Source organism: Equus przewalskii, chromosome 2 (genome assembly GCF_037783145.1).
Source record: "Equus przewalskii isolate Varuska chromosome 2, EquPr2, whole genome shotgun sequence".
NCBI lineage: Eukaryota > Metazoa > Chordata > Mammalia > Perissodactyla > Equidae > Equus > Equus przewalskii.
In genome coordinates, this window is record NC_091832.1 from 26827700 (window position 1) to 26849272 (window position 21573).

Here is a 21573-nt window from a genome sequence, read left to right on the forward strand (position 1 = left end):
GTCAATGTGCTGGCCCCATTTAACCGTCCCTATTACACGGGGGTATATGGGGTTCCTGGAACCAGCTCCGCCACAGGAAGGTGCCAGATAAGAAGCTGATTAAGGGAACGTGGTCGCTCTGTCTTTGATGGAGAGTGTGGTTGGGGGACCCTGGAGCCACACACTGTCTTGGAAGGATGGGGGCTCCCAAGAGGGCAGAGCAGAACCTAGGGCAGAGCCAGGACGCCTGTGTGTGGGTGCTGGAGGATGAAGTAAGGACTCAGCACCCCGCAAGGGAGCCAGGGCCCAGAATAAATCCCCCGCCTTGCCTAAGGTGTCTGCCCCCTCCGCTCACCTGCAGGAGGAAGCGCTCCGCCTCGGCCGCTCTGCCTGCCGCCATGCACTGGAACGAGGCGTTCTGGCCCGCGTTGACCTCCACGTCTCCCAAGCGGGAGAAGTGGGGGGCCTTTGCTGCGAGAATAGAGCTGTGGCGTGAGCTAGGCCTGCACCCCTGCAGACAGGAGCCACAGCTGCCCGCACCCCTCCCCCTGCGCCCCAGTGGGCTGGGACTCACCGCAGGGGTAGCTGAGAAGCAGGATGTCATCTAGGCCCATGTAGCCCCTGCGGTCTGGGGAGATGAGGGCCTCAAACAGCACCTGGGGGAGGTGGGAGGGCTCCTGTCATACTGATATCCCTCCAGCCCGGCCTGGGAGGTGCCCAGAGAGGCCCCTTTCAACTCTGCTCCAGCCCCATGCTCCTCAACCAGCAGAGGTCAGCCCAGCTCCCAATGACCCTCCCTACCAAGCCAACTAGTTGTGAGAGGGGGTGTCCGTACCCAGAGCTAACAAGGTCAAGGCCAGAGGTTCCATCCCAGTCCTGGACAGTTAACTTCAAGCTGCAAAACTCTCCCAGCCAGACAGGGTTTCCAGGTCAGCACTGTTCCAACTCAGCCTGGATCCCAGCCATAGACTATTCCTATTAACAATGACCTCTGAGGCTGAACTCAGACTGAACCATCACTGAATAACCCAATGCTGACCGCAGACTGACACCTGACCTTGACCACAGAGTGACTCCTGGTGCTAAACACAGACTAATTCCAACCTCAGCCACTCACTCTGACCTCAAGGTGACACCCCTCTACCCCCGCCCCAAGCACAGGCTCACCACAGACTAAACCCAGCCCACCTGATATTCATTAGGCCAGAAAGTGCTGACAGCCAGCTCAGCCTGGTGCCACTGACGGCCGTGGGATCCAGTCATATTCCAGACAGCGCTGCCCAGGGGACCCCCATTGACGCGCACGTAGATGCCCAAGGTGCCCGGACTGTGCCCATCCCGGCTGTACAGGAAGTAGCTGAACTGCACACAGTGGGTGTCATTCTCGCTCAGGCTCTGGAAGATGACATGGGCCCGCTGGCCTGGGGCATGCTGGGAAGCGTTGACCATCAAGTACGAGCCTGGAAAGAGAGGAGGAAGAGGCAGGATTGGAGGAGAGCCTGGGGGAGGACCAGGACCAGGTGGGCACAGAGGAGAGGCAGGAACTAAGGACCCTGGGCATTTGGATTCACCCAGAGTCAGGGGTTCTGAGTTCTGGTCCCAGCTCTGACTCACCGTGTAAGTCCCATCACTTCCCTGCCTCTGTTTCCCAGAGGAGAGAGTTGCAGCAGCAAAAAAACACACAAATCTGACTTTGTCAAAACCCCTTATGGCTCCTCACCACCTACAATCCCAGTCCAGGCCATGCTGATCCAGGCTTTCCCCGTGTTCCCAGCTGTCTGTCCTTGGAGGCAGGAACTGGGTCACTCAGCTCAGGAGTCAAGAGTCTGGCGCATGACAGGCCCTCAAAGGCCACCTCTTCTGAAGGCCTCCCTCCCTGTCCCTCTATGGTTTCCTCTCCTGGCCCTGGATCATTCATAAAGGGTGTCTGTCTCACCCCCAGCCTGTGAAGCCTTGGGGCTCCACTGTGTCCCCAGCACTGGTCTGAACCCCAGCTGAATGAATGTATAGAACAGATTGAATGAAAGGACTCTAAGTTCCCTTCCAGCCCCACCCCCTGAGTCTAAATTCCTGGAATACAGTTCTCTTCACTTCCAACCTGGAGAAAGGCAGCCCCACCCCTTCCCCAGAGATACGTGCCCTGTGCTGGGGGGGTTGGGGGGGTGGCTGGACTCCTCAGGACCTGGCTGGGGGACTATGGCTGCCCTTTCGTGGGGAGAAGACCCCAGCAGCTGTCACGGGTGCCCGCAGCCACACAGCACTGCCTCCTCCCGGGCTTGGCTGCCAGCCAACACAAGCTGATTCAGATCCCAAACCATGAGGCTCCCTGCTCTGGGAGGGCTCCCCAGGGACTCCACTGGAGGGGCTCCCATTCATCTCTGTGAGCCAGAAGCCTGTGAAAGCGGCTCCTGGATCAGTCCTGGTGGGGTAGTAAACAGAACCCCCGGTCCCCGAGCCCACCCAGGAAGGGACACATCCCAGCCCCCACAGTCTCTCTTGGCTTCCTCCGTCGTCCTCTCTCGTCTCCCTGAGAGCAGCTGCGGTCCTTCTCCCCGTTTCAGTCTGACACTTTGTTCTTGCCTCTTCCTCCTGTGCCCTCTGCCTCTCTCTCCTCTCTCTTTTTCCCTAGTTTTTCTCACTCTGCTTCTCTCCCCATCTCTTTCATTTACTCCCTTCATCCCTGTGGCTCTTCCTTCTCCCTCCTGCTCTCTGTCTCTCAGTGTGACTCTCCCTCCTTCCTTCTCTCTCCACCCCCCCAACCCTCTTTCCAGAATGTGAGCGCCAAGAGAGCAGGGACTGTGTCATCTCGCTGACGCCTGCAGCCCCAGGATCCAGCACAAAGCCCACACTAAATACTAAATTTCTCTCCCTCCTCTCTCACTGGGTATTTCTCTCCTTGTGAGAGAGAGAGAGGCTGGGCCCACGCAGGTGGTCAGAACTGTAAGAATTTCCATCGGCCACCTTGTACCTGAGTACCAACCATGTACCAGGCCAACACTGGACCCTGGGGATATGGAAACAGCCCACACAGGGTCCCTGCCATGGTGGGCACCTTGACAGATCATTGTCACGCAGTCAGATTTGACACCTGCTAGTACAGAGGTCAACTAGGGGCTGAGGGCCCCACGAAGGCAGAGATGAACGCCCCAGGGAGGGCTCAGGTGAGCAAACACATGGAAGAGGGAGGCAGGGAGGCCTCCAGGAGGCAAGGTGAGGGGCAGGAGACGAGGCTGCAGAGGCCGCCGGTGCCAGGTCGTGGAGGGTCTCTCTCCTGTTGGCTTCAAATCTGGGCCCCACCACTGAGATCCTTTGCTGCCCCTCGCTGCACCCTTGACAGCAGGTGCCATCTCAGCCATGCTGTGAGCTGAGCAGCGAAGGCCCTGGCCACTACTGTGATAGGACGAAGGGGAGGGGGCTCGCAGGCTGCCCAATCCTGGGCTTCCCTCAGGAAGCCCATTTGGTCCTCACACTGTGCTATGTCCTCCCACCCAGGCTTTATCAGTGAGAAAGTCAAGAATTTGGCCTCCATCTGTCTTATCCTTTTCTTAATTTCCAGTGGATTCTGCACCCCGTGAAGAGGGGTGCTAGTGTTTGGGTCCCCTCAAATACCTCCAGCAATAGCAACTAAACATTAATTGAACCCCTACATGCCATCCCTGTGTTATGCACTTCATATACATCATCATCTAATAACCCTACGAAATGGATTATTGTTCTCTCTGTTTTACAGTTAAGAAAATGGAAGCTCAGAGAAATTAAGTGACTTGCCCAAGGTCACCCAGCTGGTAAAGTGATGAAGCCAGGATGTGAACCCCAGTCTTTATGATTCTGGAACCAGAGCTCTGGACTCCATCAACAGAGTAGGAGGTCAATACTAGAATCCATGGAATTAGTCTCCTTACTCCCAGTCCAGTGCTCACAAGGCCAAAAGTACCCCGTCCTGAAATAGGGGCAGCGCAAGGTAGAAGTTGGGAAAGATCTGGGACTTCCAGGAAGAAGGAGGCAGAGGAAGGGCGGTTTACACCCGTCCAGCCCCCGATGTTACTGCCCTGTCAGCATCTTCACGTCCTAAGGAGACCAGGATGCAGAGGCTCTCAGGGAGAAGGGGACATCCCAGAAGGCGGAGGATTCAGGAAGACCTGGTGGGAGTAGGGTGGATTCTGAGCTAAGCTGCAGGAGGGGTAATAGGAAGTAGATTTTAACTCACAGCTGTAAGGGCCTTTGATTACTTGAACCTGCACCCATTTCACAGGTAAAACTACCTGATACACACAATCGGACAGTGTCCAGAGAGCTCCACATTCATAGTATCATATACATCATTACAGATGCAAAAGCAGATGAGGCCCAGAGAGGTTAAGTAATGTACCCAAGTTCACACAGCAGGTGAATAGAAATGGAAGGAGACGAAGGGAGAATGGTGACTGAAAGTAGGCTCACCATGGGGCAGGTCTGCAGGCGCCCGGGTACCAGGGTGGATCCGCACTTGCTCCCACTGGAAGTCGTCATTCTGGGCCTGGCTGTATTCGCAAGGCACTGCTGGGTCACTTGCCTCCTCGAAGGTGCAGCCGGCTGTGAGAGCAGGACCTGGTTAGCCCAGGCTAGGGCTGGGCTGCTGGCCAGGAGGGCTCCTGGGGCTGCCCTCCAGGTGCCCCCACTGTCCCATCCTTCTGCCCAGGCCCACCCTCCACCCCTGCCTCTCCTCAGGCCCTCCCCCCACTGCTCCCTCCAACAAAACTCTCCCTCCCCCACCCTCTCCCTCCACGGAGGCCGTCCCTCACTGTCCCTTCCCCATACCAAGACCTCCTCACGCGGCCCACACCCCCAGGGCTCCCCAGGACCCCCCACTGCTCAACCACCCATCAGACTCTCTTCAATTAAAACTAGTTGTCATTAGAGCCTCATGACAACTTGGGAGAGCAAGACTAAAGTTATCCCCATTTCACAGATGAGGAAACTGAGGCCCAAAGAGGTTAAGTGACTTCCTTAAGATCTCTCAGCCAGTTAGTGACAGAGGTGGGATATGCACAGAGGTCTCCTGACTGCTAGTCAGTGTCCTGTCACCTGTCCCTCCATCTCAGCACAGTGGGCCCCAGGACTAGCAGGGTCATGAGTGCCCTGAGCCAGCCCTGACAGTATCCCCTTAAAAATAATGATGGCCACCGACCACCACAGGCTTACAAGTCCATCAGGGCTGATGGCTCTGGGTACAGGTCTCACTCAGGCCTCTCCTGCTGAGGCAGGTACCACTATTATTCCTACTTGACAGATGGGCTGGAGGATGCAGTCATTGCCCAATGTCACCCAACTTAGGTCTCTGCCTGCAGGAATGTGACATGCAGAAGCATAGTCATGAGTGGAATGGGCACACGTATGACCAGAGGGAGCAAATTCTCATGATCTGGAACCAATATTTACAGTTTAAATGAGAAGGGGAGGGAGCAAGAGGGGACTGAAACGGATGTGAGTCCTCTGGTTGGTAATGAGGTCCACAGATCTTGGCTAGTGCGTCAAAGCCCTGAGCTGCGCCCCTCATAAACCTGAGGGCACCACTGGCTCAGAAAGTACCTACCAACTGGTCCTGCACTCACTCCTGTACCTTGGCATCAGGAGCCCCATCAGGGGGAGTCTAAGGCCTCTGAGACCCTTAGCCTGGGCAAGTGGCAAGGAAGCAGGTACAAACAATGGCAGGCCCTGTCCTCAGTGCCTGCCGGCCACTGGTGCTTCTCCCCATTTGACAGATGCGGTGACTGAGGCTCCGGGGGGTGAAGGGATCTGCCCATAGTATATAGTGGTACATGAGTGAGTGGGCTGTGGCATCAGACAGACCTGGGATTGAATCTTGAATCTGCAATTTGCCAACTCTTGTGACCATGGACAAGTCCCTTCCCCCTTCTGAGCCTCAGTTTCCCATCCCCAGAAGGATTCAGTGAGGGGGTGCACTTAGCACAATACCTCGCACATGCAAGCACTCAGGAAATAGCAGCTCTTCCCAGCTGCCACCTGAGCCTACTAAGTAACAGAGCAGGATTTGAACCCATGTCAATCTGAGGCCAAAGCCCGTGTCTTCCATCAGAAAGCCATCACCATGAGAAGGAGCAAACCTGAGTGGCTTCCCAGCCTCAAGAAGAGGAGGGAAGAGAAACAGACAGCGATGGGGAGTGAGGGCCACCCACAGGGCCCAGTGCCAGGCATTTGCACACGCGGCCAGGGACTTCACTCTCGGGAGGCTATGTCATTTCATCGGGAGCAGAGACTTCCCTAGGTTGTTATGCAGATCACGTGACACAGCAAACGGAAACACACCCAGCACAGCCAGGCAGGAAGGGGCTCGCCACCGTTACGGGGTCTCCCTTTTCCTCCTCTTGGATCCCATCAGAGTGTGAAACCATAAGATGGGGGCATGAGGCTGGCGCCGAGGGGATGGGACAAAGTGACAGAAGCCTCTCTCCAGAGCTGGGGCAGGACCTTGGCTGAGCTCTTTGCCTCTTTGTGTGAAAAGGCCTGGTCAGCATCATGCCCTGTGGCCTGTGGGAGGTGCGTTTTAACACCATCTGTGCTGGGAAGGCCTCAGCAATCCCTCTAGAAAATGACCTACAGCACAGCAGAGAGAGAACATAGGGATGGTCAGGAAGGGCTTCCTGGAGGAGGGGGACAGATGACGTCATTCAGCCTGAACTGAGTCTGCTCCTGAGGGCCTTAGCCAAGGCCTCCCTGAGGCACAGGGATCTCCAGAAAGGGAAGCCCAAGACCTAGAGCCCTGGCTGACACTCAGGCCCTTCCTGTTCCTTCACAACGAACAAGGCAGCTGCCCCAGATGTCTCAGCTGTGGCCCTGGGGTGAGCCTAGGGGTGTCAGCTCCTTGGCTTCCTCCTGTCCATCCTAAGCCAGGCCACACCACTTGCCAGGACTCCCAGCCTGACTGAACTGGTCAGAGGGACCCCCAGACCATCTGACCTTAGCCAGTGTAACCCTCCGTTTGACTGACTTCAGTCATATGCTCCTGAGACTGACTGACCCAGGTCAGTGACCTCCAGACAGATTGACCTCAGCTAGAGCGGCCCCCAGCTGATTGTTCCTGGTCAGAGTGGCCCCAACGTCATCCAGATGACTGCCAGACCATCTGACTTCAGCCAGAATAATCACCAGACAGACTGACTCACCCTAGACTAGCTGACCCTGGCCAGAGTGACTCTTGACCTCTGCCAAATGACTCCTACCACTGACCTCAGCAAGGCTGATCCTCCCCATCCAGAGTGACCCCTTAGGCAGAATGGCTCCCCCTCCCTCAGCCATGTCCATCCCCAGCCCTGTGTCTCTGGGCCGGCTGGAGTTCAGCCACAGCCCTTAGAGGGTAACATCTCTGGGGCCAGGCTCCCCAAGGAGAGCCCCACCCCCACCTCCTCTCCAGTTCGCCCTGGGATGGGAACAATCAGCCCTCCCAGGCCCTGGGAAAAGCCCCATCACCTCCAGTCTGGATGGCTCAGGAGCCAGGAGCCCCCAAACCAGGCCCCAGCTCCTGCTGGAGGCCACCAGTCCAGGGGAAAAACCTAGATTGGACTTTGGGTTCAGAGCAAGAACAGTAGCAGGGGATCCCTCTTGATTCCATCATCACAGATGTGGGCACAGACACACACACGCACATCAACACCAACACAAGGGGGCTGCCACTATCCACCATGACCACCTGTGCCATGAACTCTCAGAGTAACCCAGAAGGGAGGAACCAATATTATTCCTATCCTACAGACGGAGACTGAGGCACAGAGAGATGAGGTGGCTTGCCCAAGGCCACACTGTAAGTCCCAGAAGCTGGGATTTAAGCCCCCTATCTTTATTCAAGGAGGCTAGGCACACACCACCTAAGGCCCTGGTATTTCACTGGCCACATGTTAACTCGGTTCCATCCACAGGACAGTTGTTTACTGACAGTACAAATCAGGTCCCAGGCTGGCAGTATTAGAGGACGAGGATGGTTAAGACTCTGCCCTGCCCTCAGGGACCTCCCAGTCTGAGTGGGGGTGAGGGAATGTGATGAAGCAGAGAAGGGTCAAGGCCACAAGGGGGCCCAGGGAGGAGGGTGGGTGCAGAGGAAAGGCTTCCTGGAGGTAGGGGCGTCTGAGCAGAGCCTGGAAGGATGGGGATCGTTCTGGCCAGTAGAGATGGGTGGAAGGGCATTAGAGGCAAAGGGCCCAGCAACAGCAAAGGAAGGTGACGAGTAACAGGACACAGAGGAGCCCAGACTGGCCAAAGCAGCAGAGATGAGACCAGAGGGAGGGTCCATCAGGGAAGCCTTAAGTGCTGGGGTGAGAAGTTTGGCCTCAATTTCTTTTGGTGAGGAAGATTGTCACTGAGCTAACATCTGTCCCAATCTCCTTTTATTTTGTATGTGGGATGCCACCACAGCATGGCTTGATGAGCAATGTGTAGGTCCGTGCCCAGGATCCGAACCTGCAAACCCCAGGCTGCAGAAGTGGAGTGCGCAATCTTAACCACTATGCCACCAGACCAGCCCCGAAGTTTGGCCTCATTTTGAATTAGGAAGCCACAGTGGTGTCTGAGCAGGGGAATGCCTGGATTCAGATAAGACAAGTGACACATCCTATAAGCCATGAGGAGGAAAGGTGGCTTCTCCAGAGGGCACTAGAGGATCAGGAGTGGGACAAGCCACCAAGAAGTTCAGAGTCAGATGTCAGGAACTGGTGAGGAAAGGGGCCTCAAGTCTCCAGCCCAGACAAAAACAGCACACACTCCAATCACGCCCAGGGAGATGCACAATACACACACACACAGCCCCAGACTCAAATGTTCACACACATACACCCTCCCTTCCCCCAGCCTAGTCCAAGCCTTAGGGACACAGTCTCAACTGGGCTGGGGACAGGAAAAAACCAGGCCCCTCTCCGGATACCCCATCTCTGCTGGGGCCTCCCGGAGAGGGTGGGCTGAATCAACCCAGGACCCCCACCGGCTCCCCCAGCCTCAGCTCAAACTGGCCCAGCTACATTCCTGAGCTAATCTCCACAATCTGGCAGGCGGTTGCCTGAGCAACCGTCAGCCACAATTTGGGAAGGCAGGAGGATGGTTTCTCCACATCCGGCTGGGCTCTAGACGGGGTGATGTAAGGGGCAGAGCAACCTCTGCAGGAGGAGCCCGGGTGTGCGAGGGGGTCTCCCTGGTGAGTCTGGCGTGAGGGTCTCCACCTCTCCGTGTATGTGTGTGTGTTCCCATATGCCGACGTGTGTGTGTGCGTATGTGTACATGGCTGTGAGAGTGATAGCCTGGTACCGACTTGTGAGTACTCAATCGGGAGGCAGGAGACCTGCATCTAACTCCTGCTGAGCCTCTAACTCCCTGTGTGACCTTGGGCAGGTGATTTGCCCTCTCTGAACCCCTGCTTCCTCACCTATGAAATGAGAATGGGCGCCCAGGTGACCTCTAAGGCGGCTTCCACCTCCAGAATTCTGATTCCATTTGTGTGAGTATACATGTGAGCAAGAATAATTCGAGGGAAGAGAGAGATCCTAAGGGGAGAGGATGTGAGGGTGAGCCCACGTGTCTTAAGGTGTGGGTCCTCCAGGCACTGTGCTGTGAAGCTGGGGGCGTGCAGGTGTACACTTACGTGCAGAGGTATGTGGGCACATTCAGTGATACACATGTGCCTAAGGGGAGGTGCGTGTACGTGGTGGGCTAGAGGCGAGTTGTGCATGTGCGTGGGAGCACCACCAACATATGAGCACCAGACTTTCCTCCCGACCAGACAGGGAATGGTGCTCTGTGCCAACCGCACCTGCCAGCTGCCATCAGTGTTTTCTGAAGACCCTAGGTATACAGAGTCTGTTTGCAATGAGATTTTTGTTCCCTTTGGTTTGTCAATAGAACATCCAGTTCCCAAGGGTGGCCCCAGGAGAAATAACACTTCTCCCAAAAGATTACAAAGGTAGGGGCTGGATCATCCCCAACCACAGGCACAGCCCCAACCCTGGCCTTGGGAACCCAAATACAACCCCAACAACAACACAGGTCTATTTCATCATCCAAAGTCACACCCCACTCTAGGTAGCCCAACCCCACCCTGGAACCAACACTGGTCTCACCCCTGGACGTGCTTGCCCAGTCCAGCCCTATCCCACGCTCACCCCAACTGCAGCCGCGTCTCAGGCCTATCTCACCCCCACCTCCTCCCTTCCTGAGGTCAGGGACTATCTCGTATGCCTTTGAGCCCCATCCCCAGCTCTGTGTACAGTCAATGGCCAACAGTGGCTAGACTTATTGACCCCATGATCCCACCTAATCTGACCCCAACCAACCCCACCCAGGCTCAGGACCATGACTCCAGCCCAGAGTCCCGGCGCAGCCCACCTCTCTGCTCTCCTGCCCAGAGCAACACACCCAGACCTTGGCCAGGGCTCCCTGGAGCTGCCCTCAAGAGCCCTGAATAACTGATGAGCAATTAATTAAAGGCAGGGCTGCCAGCTATACGCCCACCTTCAAATCACCCAGGGTTCAGCATGCTGCAACCAGAAGGATCAGCCAGGGCCAGGCCACAGGGAGGGAAAGCTGAACTAGTTCCTCTACAGGGACCAGCACAAATCTCAGCGATGCCGACATCCTCCCTTCTCCACTGAGGACAGAAGGATGCTAACCACAGCAGGGGAAACTTAGGCCAGACCCACTCCTCATCTCCCTGATCTGTAGGCACCGCAAATCTCACAGTTAGTGGTAGGGCTGCCATATTGGCAGCGTTATAAGGGGAAGGCACAGGGCAGGCACTCAGTGTTAACTCCATAGGTGTGTGGAGGGAATGCCAAGGTGGTGAGTTCAAGCCTTAACAGTTCTTCCTCCTCCCCAGATGCTAACACAGGGCCAGGCACATAGTTGGCACTCCATGAATTCTCACTGAAAGGATGTGTCCAGCGGAGGCATGCACAACAGTACAGAGACAGGGGGAAGAGAAGGATGAGGTGTGGTGTAAAAGAAACTTCTGGGTGTGGAGACCCAGTCCAGAATATAAGCCCAATACAGTCCCAAGGAGCCGAGTAGGTCTCAAGGGCAGGGGTCAAAAGTGGCACAAAAATGAAGTGCAGTGAAGATGCCATGTGGAAGAGTGAATTCAGTGTCAGGGCTCTGGGTCCTGAAATGCAGTAGAGTGCACACAACCCAACAGTGAGCAGGTACAGCACAGGGTAGAGGCCCAGGGTAGCAATCCTGTGCAGTGCACAGAGGCAGTGCTGGGTCCTGTGCAAAGGTGCTGCCTACAAAAACGCAAGCCAGCACCAAAGCCCAGCAAAGTGGCCCCAGGCTGCAGTGTAGAGAGACTCCCGGGGCAGTGTGCAATGTGGGCAGAAGTGCACATGGTGAGGATGCTTGACGCAAAGATGGGGCTCAACTGGGGCTGACAAACCTGGGAAAGGACACCAGCTGACAACTCAGTGGTCATACCAAGAGAGGCCAAGATACCACAGGGGGCTGCGTTACAGCGGCAGTGGTGCAGCGTGAAGGGCTGGCAAGGAGAAGGCACATACCTGGTGCAGTGCAGTGGAGCAGTGGGACAGAAGTGCTCTGTGAGGCAAAGGTGCACTGTGTTGGTACAGCGCAACAGTGAAAGCAGAGGGGCTCTGCCCAGAAACTCAGGAAAGGCCACATACCCAGTGCAGTGCACATGCCCACTGCAGTAATGCAGTGTAGTATGGAAGTGGCATGTGATGCAAAGATGCAGTGTGGCGGGATCATGCCATCTGTTGGCATGGTGCAGCGGTGCATTGCTAGGAGCTATGCCCAAATCCCAAGAGAGTCCAAAAGCCCAATGCAACCGTGACATCCAATAGAGTGATGCAGCACAGAAGAGAGCTGCAACAACACAAACGGAGTACAGCCGCAGGATGGAGGCACAGTACAATGGGACAATGCAGAGGTGGCGCGCACAGACACCCAAGGAGACTTCACACAGCCAACACAAGGCAGAATCCCAGCGCAGTCATGCAGTGCGGGGTTGAGAAGCAGTACAGGGCAAGGACGCAATGCAGGGGCCCAGTCCTGGGTGCTGGTCCGGGGCCATAATGCAGCGCCATGATTAGTGTAAGGCAAGGACACAGCACACTGCAAAAGTGTTGTGAAGAAGGGTGCACATGCCTCCCTGTGATGCACGGGTGAGCAGGGGAGCCCAGCCCCCTGGAAAACCCCGTACCTGCAGCTCTGCCAGGCAGGGCTGCCCATCCTGTGGGGTGGGGTGAGGACTCATCTGCCCTGTGGGCTTCCCCCACCTCATCTCCCAACCCCAACATCTTCCACCCCAGTGACTCTCCAAGGGCAAAGGATGAAGCCACCACCGCCCATGGGACGGGCAGCCACAACTGAGCACATTGTCCAGGTATTTATATCCCAGCAGGGCTCCAGCGCGCTGGCAGGCAAACAATGAATTCAGATCCTGCTGAAAAGCTTTTGGACAATTAAAGCACATCCCCTGGCCCCCAGCCCAGGGCTGGGCAGTGGGGGGCAGGACAGGGGAGAGACAGAGAGGGAGACCCATTGGATTAGGCCCTGGTACAGAGTGGGTGAAAAGCGGGATGAACAGGGAGAGGATGAGAAGAGAGCCAGACCCAACCAACCTGGCTGGTCACTCCAGTGCCGCCCCTACCATCACCCCTCCCCGGCCTGGACTTCATCAGGAGCCGAGAACAAACTTTTCTGAACACACAGGATGCTGCACACACGCACACACACACACACTTAATAATAGTTAACACTTACACAGTGCTTACCATGTGCCAGGAGCTGTTCTCAACTCTATACACATGTATATGAAATATATCCACACAGCAACCCCACGCAGCGTGTTCTGTTATTATCCCCATCTCACAGATGAGAACACTAAAGGCCCAGAGAGGTCAAGTAACTAGCCCAAGAGTTATGTGGCCAGTAGTGGTGGAGCCAGGATTAGAACCACGATGGCCTGGCTCCTGAGCCCATGCTCTTAACCACCACGCTCTAGGTCAAACATCTATTTACACACATGTACAACCACAAGGGTGCACACGTACACACATGTAAACACACATACACACATGCACGCAATCTGAGCAATGTACTTCCCACTCTCTTAGCTGAGACACACTTATCCTTTCCAGATAGGTTTCTGGCACCTCCCAGTTGTCACCCCTTATCCCCCAGCTATCCCACATCCCCTTTCTCTCCATCCCCCATTTGTCCCCCAAACCTCAGCTGTTCCCCCTACGCCACCTGTCCCCTCATTCCCAGCTGTCCCCATCTCCCAGATATATCTTCATTGCTAGTTATCTCCCATCCCCCAGCTGTCCCCTATCCCCCAGCTGTCACCCATCCCCCTCTGTGACCTTGCCCATCAAATGCCCCCAAAAACACCCCTTCCCAACTTCCCCATTCCAATCCTTCCCCGCCACATCTAGACTCAACTCCAAAACCTCAGCGACCCCTCTAAGCTCCCTTTCTTTTCATCCCTTCTCGTTCACCACTAGGTCCTGGGGTTTGCACCCTGGGAATCTGCCCAAGACCTCCTGACTCATCCAGTAACAGCCTTTTCTGAGCTGTCCGCCTCAGGAGTCCTCCCCCAGCCATTCTGCAGGCAATGGTGGCCTCTGCCCAGAGCCAATCAAGGAGGCATACGGGCCCCCATCCATGACTGCCCTCCAGAGCCCCAGCTCCACCCTCCACCCCCTCTGAGCCCTCCCTGGGTACCTGGGGGCTCACATCGAAGCTAACACTGAGGGGCTACCTGCCATGTACATGGCCCTGGGGACAGGAGATGACAAAGACCCAGCCCAGCCCTCAGGGGGCTCCCAGCCTAGAGGGGAAGGAGACTGGAAACGGCAGCAGCACACTGTCACACGAGCGTGATGCGAGAAACCGGAGAAACCGACCCACTGTGCCCGGAGGCATCTGAGAAGGCTCCACTGGGGAAGTGACATGGGAGCTGGATTCTGAAGGCTGAGCAAGTAGGCGGGCAAGAAGGGTGGCAGGGGCGTTCTCAGCAGAAGACACAGTCCGTACAAAGGGAGACAGGACGGACAGGGCCTAGCGGGTTCTCGGAGTAGCGTTGGCCTGATGATCCTGGGTCATAAGGTGGATAGGAGGAACGGGGCCAGGGAGGACAGGCCTAAACATGAAGCTGTCATAGGAAGCAGCGGCTGGGGCGTGCAAGGCCCCACCTGTCACGTTAGGGTTTGACTTGTGTCCCCTGGGTGCTGGAGAGCCTTCAGCTTGGGGCAAGGGTATGCAGCATCTGATGTCTGCCTAAGAGAGGTCATTCAGGTCACAGGGTGGTGGAAGCACTGGAGGCTGATGGCAGATTGGAGACCAAGGAGGGGGCTACTGCAATAGTCCAGGCAAAAATGATGGGGCTAGAGAGAAGGGGATATGGATTCAACACAGCCTTCTTCAACGGCCGCTCAGTGATGGTCCGTCCGGACCACTTCCACTCCCTGAGGCGTCCAGGCCTCACTGAAGATGCCACAGGCCTCACATCCCAAGACCAGCACTGTCCATATAGCTTCCTGCCATGATGGAAATGTCCTCTACCTGCACTGACCAATACAATAGCCACTAGCAACTTGCGACTTTTGAGGACTTGAAATCTGGCTGGTGAGACTGAGGGACGGAATTTTTATTTTAATGAATTTTAACCAATTTAAACTTAATAGCCACATGTGACTAAGCGGTCACCATACCAGAGAGTGCAGGTAAAGAACATTTCCATCATTGTAGAAAGTTTTATCGGATAGCACAGCTCTAGACTGAATAACCGTGGAGAAGCAGAACCATATGGGCCTCCTCTAGGGGCTCCTGGCCTTGGGGCCCCAAAGGAGATCAGGAGGCAAGCCTCAGGGAAGGGAGTGTCAGCAGCTGAGCTGGCACAGCCCCAGCCCCTGGTCCACAGCTGGGCACAGTCAGCAAGACACTCCCCACCCAAAACATGCACACTCCTTTCTTGAAGACATACATACCTAAACACACAAATAGACACACCGACCACAGGGCACCCCACAGCCAGACTCAGAAACACCCGGATACTCCAACACATGGGTAGGCCATTGCTGGATATGTAAATACCCCACATTCAGACATCCAGACACTTTGGTACTCCACACCCAGACCCCCAGGCACCTGGACAGCCCCACATCTGGATATAATGCTCCCGCACTTGAACACCCATTTCCCTGAGAACTCCCACACACCTGGACACACCCACCTCCAGATCCAGAGACACTGGGACATCCTTGTGTTGGCACACCCTGAGCCTCCACACCTTGGGACTGGGGTGCCCACACCTAGATACTGAGACACCACCCACCCAAAGAGCTCCGCACCCAAACTCCAGGAATGTGACACCGGGGTACCCAGACACCCTAGCATCAGGCTCCCCGGGGATCAAAGCAGCTGGTTGCCTCTCTACTCTGAACTCAGACCCTGCCACACAGGGTAAGCAGATGGCTAGATGCCGTGACATATGTCCTGTGCCCAGGCTACAGTCATACACACACAGACACCCCCCACTCTGCCCAGATGCCAGGATCACACCTACACAACCTTGGTGGCCTCCCCCAACCCCACCTGCAGGAGTCACCACAGGGAACACTTTCCCTCAGGCTCAGAAGCTGCCAGGACAGAGGCTGTGACCCCACCTGCCCACCCCAAGAGACAGAAGACTGACAGAGGGTCTCCGGCTCCTGACGCAGGGCCCTCCCTCCCTCCTGCCCAGACGCTCAGATTGACGGTTGGGACTGGATGCCTTTCACCAACTGCCAGGGCCTCCAGCACAAAGGGCTGACACTGGGGGGCCCACAGGCCCTGCCAGCTGCTGGGGGTGGGGTGGGAGGGCAGAGGGAGGGAGTGCTGGGAGCTGGGGGGAGGGGCTGGCAAGCAGAGAGTGCTCCCTTCCTCTCTGCCAGGGACCTAACCTCCCCAACTCGCAGCTCCCAGATGACACTCTACGTGGCCTTTTCACACACAACACCATCCCCCAAAAGAATTTTCCAGATTCCTGAAGGGAAACCGATTTCTTTAATCTACTTTCAGTGGAGTCAGTGCGCCCCCATCTGGCATCTCCCGCCTAGAGCTTGACCCACTGGACCTGACTCTTTCAGGCCTTGACTCGGCTGGGCCTTGCGTCTGGCACTAAGGATTCAGAGGTGACTAAATATCCAGTTCCTGTCCTCACAGAGCTCACGGTCTGTAAGGGAGAAAGGGCCAATAAACTATAATTACAATAATTACAATGCTAAGAAAATATCCAATCAACCCTCACCCTTCCTTCCTAGACTAGAACAGAGAGTAACTAAGGAAGGCTTCAGGGAGGAGGCGATATCTAAGCTGAGGGCTGAAGGAGAAGCAGGATTTCACCAGGCAAAGAAGTGGAGTTAGAGAGTTCTGGGGAGAAAGGACAGCTTGTGCAAAGGCCCAGAGAGGAGATAGATGGCAGGTGACGGGCATTTAGGGGTTATTGGTAAGTGGTGAGACTGACCAGAACATAGCAGGCAAGAGGCAAGGGGCATGAAACAAGATGAGGTTGAACAGGCAGGCAGGGGCCAAGGGGGATGGCCTTGACCCTGAAGGCCATGGGAAGCCTTCAAAGAAGATCCCTGGCACCATGGAGAGAGGGATGGAGGAGAGGGATGCCTGAGGATGGAGAGAGGGGGCAGATGAGGGAGCTCCTGAGAGGGCATAAGGGTAGGATGCATCAGGATGCAGGGAGGGTGGCTTGGAGGAGGGAAGAGGGTTGAGGGAGGAAGGGGGGCACAAGGCACCCCCTGCGACTCCAGCTAACCCAGCCTTCGTGAAAAGGCTGCCCCAAGTCTAGCCTGGCTGATGAAAGCATGGAAGGACGACAGCACGCCTTAAGCAAGCAGGGGGCCCGCCCTGGATTTTCCCTGACACCTGGGCTGGCCTGGGCTGGAGGCTGCCCAGGAGCTCAGCACCCCCACTCTGGCCACTCTCACCACTTCCTGCTGAGTCCCCTCCCTCAGCCCCAGGGAGAAGGGCCAGCTGCCCAGACAAGCCTTTATTGCCCAACCTGAAACCACTGGGCAGCCTCTCCCTCATTCCTGCTGTCCACAACTCCAGCAACCAAAAGGACAAAATGAGCTAGAACACAGTGGAATAAATTATTGCCAGACTTGCATGGCTCAGAGACATCACGCACCACCCTCGGTGGGGCGGAGACTCAGGAGGCATTCAGGGAGCTGGGCTGTCTACCCAGATTCGGGGCAAGGCACGATCCCACCCCTTCAGCTAAGGGCTTCTGAATTAAGCTCTAACAGCAATAGCTACAAGAGGGCCAGGAGATTTAGATGCGAAGTGACTTGCCCAAGGTCACAGGGACAGCAAGCGACCAAGGCAGAACTCGAACCAGGTCCCCCTAGCTTCAAATCACAGCCTCTGGGGCTCTGTAACAGTCCTCAAAAGCATCTTTCATTCCTTGGCACTCACATATAGAGCCTCACTTTACAATCTACCCAGTACCATAACCATTGTTATGATGCCCATGAGGCAGATGAGGAAACTGAGGCTCCAAGAACAGAAGTAACTCACTCAAGGTCTCACCCTCAAACCTCTGTTCTTCACATGACCCCCTGCTGGCAGGAGCTGGGGCACATGAGTGTTCTTCGAATCAGGGTGAAGGTGCTAGGGGTGGGGGAGTGTATGGTACCCCTCGGGTTTGATCTCAGGGTGGGGGAGGGGGCGACGCTGCTGCAGGATGGGAATGGGGGGGTTAGGGGAGGATAGGGAGGGAGGTCGCCTTGGTGTCCTCTCCAGCACCGAGAGATCAAAGCTAAAGCTGTGTCTGATGCCCCCGGGGCGCAGGGCCAGGCCCCAGCTCGAAGCCAGCGGCAGGAGCGACCGCGGGAGTCCAGGGAGCTGCGCCTGAGAGGCCTGAGGGGCAGCGGGGCCGAGAACGCGATCCCGGGAGGCTGGTTCCCGGAGGCCAGAGGCCTGGAGGAGGCTCCGGCGCGCGTCTCGGCTCGGATCCCTGGCTGGGGCGTGTCTCCCCGCTACTCGGCGCCCGGGGTACCGCGCTGGAGCCGCCCAACCGGTGGGGAGGAGGGAGCTGAGGCCCTAGGGAGCAGGACCGGCCATCCCTGCCCAGCGGAGGGGCGGGCGCAACTCCACTGGAGGGGGCCCGCGTCTGCGATCCCAGGCCTCAGGGTGGGGTATGGGGGCTGGCGAGGGGGGGCGGGGGCGGGGACACGCACACACAAACACACAGCCGACACACGGTCCGCAGCACATACGGACACACAAACACAGCTCCGGATACACACATTCAGATACGCGATCACACGTACACCTACACACACACACACACACACCCCCCAAAAGACATCACACTCCGAATCACACCCAGACAGCGCCATCACACCGACACAGACGCTCACACACGTACACACTCCACACACACGGCGGTCCCGGCCGGCCGGGAGGCCGCATAAAGTTGCGGAGTCGACCGAGGGAGTGTCCCGGGAGACCCCGGCGTCCGCGGCGCCGCCTGCGCTCAACGGCAGGGGCGCCGTCCGGCGGCCGAGAGCCAGGCCCTGCCCGCGCCCGGACGTCGCCGCGGGCCGCCCGCCACCGCCCGGGCGCCCCGCAGCCCCGGCGCCGCTCGGATCCGCCGCCCGCCAGCGCCGCGCCGAACTTGCGAAACAACAAACAGCCCGACATGTCGGAGTCGGCGGCCGCGGGCCCCCTCCGCCCTCCGAGCCTCAGGCCCGGCCCGACCTGGGAGGGGAGGGGGCGCCGCCGCGACAACTTGTCCGGGGCCCGCGCGCCACACACGCACACACGCGGGACACACACACAGACACACACACGCACATCCTGCACCGCCCCCTCGGGTGGCCCCGGGCCCGGGCACACACTCAGCCACGGCCCAGGCGCGCAACACACTCGCAACATTCCTGGACACGCAGCCAGCTCGCACGGACACACTCACATCCGCTCCAGACACGCTCCTACACACGCATTCCCGGCACACTTGGCATTCACTCGGACCCACGCAGCCCCCAGGGGCGCACACCACAAACCCCAGACACTCCCACATGTACACAGCGCGCACACAGCGCACGGACACACACGTTCCAGACTCGTTCCCACGCCTTCACACACGTACACGCAGCACACAAGCACACACACACCACACGCGTTCCCTGATCCACACGCGAGCAGAATCCACACAGCACTCCTGGCCACACGCATAATACAGACACACAACACATTCTCAGACACACAACAAACAGCACTCCCGACTATGGCATACAAAATGCAAACAATTGCAGCACATTAGCGGATACAACTCTGACCACACAAGCAAACTCAGATGCACACACAACAGACACACAACCTACTTGGCCGCACAAACACTACACATTGGCAGACACACAAAGACACTCAGCGCCCATCCAAAGCCTCGATGCACACAACATTCACCCCAACATAGTTGTAGACACACAACACACACGGCACCTTTTCTTGCACACACAACTCATGGACACACAACATTCGCAGACACACAACACCCGGAGCACACGATCGCACATCCAACACTCAGACACACACAGGGAGCAGGCTCATAACGCCCGGTCACCCGACACTCACACTTTCTCCCGAGCTGCGCCACGGGCCCCGGGGGCTCCGCGGGGCGAGCTTGGTCCGACCGGCGCGCGCTTACCTGCCGGAGTCTCGGTCTCCGGCGCGCACAGCTGGAAGGTGAGCGCCAGGACCAGAGCCTGGGCGCGGGCCATGGTGCGCCGCCGCCTGCCCCGGGGCCCGGCGCGGGGGGCGCCGCCGCCGGAGCCCGAGCCGAGCCCGAGGCGAGCCAGAGCCGGAGCGAAGCGGCGCGGCGCGGAGCGGGACTGGCGCCGAGTCCAGAGCGGGAGCCCAAGCAAGCGGGGCGCTGACGTCAGGCCCGGCCGCGCGTTCCGCGGTCTCGCGGCGCCCCCTGCTGGCGGCCGCTGGCAGCCGCGCGCGCCGCCTCCGGGCCGGGTCTACCGCTGCTCGGGCCCGCCCCTCCCCCACCCCTGCACCCCTGCCTGGAGATCGGTGGCCGGGCCTGGACGCCCAGCCGCCTGCCCAGAGCAGCACCGACGTTTTCAAGCGAGCATGCTCACTGCCCAGGCCTAGCTCTCGAATAGTGCTCTCAGGAATACAGACCCAAAGATATGGGGGTACCAGGTACCCTCTGATGCTTGAATCCCCTCTACCTAGGCCCCTGCAAATGCACATTCAGCCATACCTCCAAAGACAGGGTGCTCATCCCCTCCCACGAGCGGGTGGTTGGGTTTTTGGAAACGCTAGCTTTTAGAGTTGTTCATACTATTCCTTTATTATCCTTTCAATGTCCATGGGGTCTGTCGTGATGTCTCCTCTTTCATTTCTAATATTGATAATTTGTGTCCTCTCTCTTCTTAGTTAGCCTGGCTAGAGGCTTACTGGTTTATTGATTTTTTCAAAGAACCAGCTTTTGGTTTGGTTGATTTTTTTTCTCAATTGATTTCCTGTTTCCAATTTCACTGATTTCTGCTCTAATATTTATTATTTATTTTCTTCTGCTTTCTTTGGGTTTAATTTGCTCTTCTTTTTCTAGTTTCCCAAGGGAAAAGCTCAGATGATTGGTTGTAGGTCTTTCTTCTTTTCTCATATAGCATTCAGTGCTATAAATTTCCCTCGAAGCACTGCTTTCACTGCATCCCACAAATTTTGATAAGTTATGTTTTCATTTTCATTTAGTTCAAAATATTTTTAATTTCTTTTGAAGTTTCTTCTTTGACCCATGTGTTATTTAAAAGTGTGTTATTTAATCTCCAAGTATTTGGGGATGTTCCCAGCTATCTTTCTGTTATCGATTTCTTGTTTAATTCCATTGTGATCTGACAGCAGACATTGTACAAGTCCCATTCTTTAAAATTTGTTAAAATGTGTTTTACGGCCAAGAGCGTGGTCTATCTTGGTGAATATTCCATGTGAGTTTGAGAAGAATGTGTGTTCTGTGGTGGTCTGATGAAGTCGTCTATAGATGTCCATTATATCCAGTTGGTTGATGGTGTTGTTGAGTTCAGCTGTGTCCTTACTGACTTTCTGCCTGCTGGATATGTGCATTTCTGAGAGAGGGCTGTTGAAGTTACCAACTATAGCAGTGGATTCATCTCTTTCTCCTTGCAACACTGGCTTTTCAAAAGTTCTTCCTTTTCATGCCATGAAGTCCACCTCCCTCGCTAACTCTCACTGGTCCTAGTCTACCCTCTGGCTATACAGATTAAGTATATCTGAGCTTCTACCCAGTACAAACCCTTGTGCAATGACCACAAACTAGTTGTCCGTTACTTTGTAAGACCAGGCACTTTCTATGTGTTTTACCCACATGGACTCATCTAATCCTCACCACTATTATTCCCATTACACAGTTGAGGAAATTGAGGTAAGAGGGAGGTGACTTTCCAAGATTGTGCATTAGTTTGTGGCAGCAGCAGGATTTGAATCAAGGCCACCTGGCGTGACATGAACAGGGGCTGAGACCTGCTTCTCATCTGGAGCAAATCAACAGATATTGGATACGGAGTCATTTATTCA

The 21573-nt window shown here is 56.3% G+C and overlaps 1 protein-coding gene across 12 annotated transcripts in view; it reads right to left on the reverse strand.

Annotated features, from left to right (window-relative positions):
* The window catches only part of PTPRU (protein tyrosine phosphatase receptor type U), a 79484-nt gene extending 59543 nt beyond the window's left edge, over positions 1 to 19941 (reverse strand). For 7 of the 12 annotated variants that reach the window (XM_070596756.1, XM_070596707.1, XM_070596748.1 and 4 more), the window contains exons 1-5: positions 19676 to 19908; positions 4420 to 4551; positions 1168 to 1439; positions 554 to 635; positions 335 to 450 (exon numbers count right to left, since the gene is read on the reverse strand). In XM_070596756.1, coding sequence (XP_070452857.1) covers positions 335 to 450; positions 554 to 635; positions 1168 to 1439; positions 4420 to 4551; positions 19676 to 19748 — 675 coding nt within the window. In that variant the 5' untranslated portion in view covers positions 19749 to 19908. Of the gene's footprint in view, positions 1 to 334; positions 451 to 553; positions 636 to 1167; positions 1440 to 4419; positions 4552 to 19675 lie in introns of all 12 variants that reach the window. The other 5 variants (XM_070596764.1, XM_070596718.1, XM_070596775.1 and 2 more) reach the window with 4 other exon arrangements.
* Positions 19942 to 21573: the final 1632 nt, after the last annotated feature.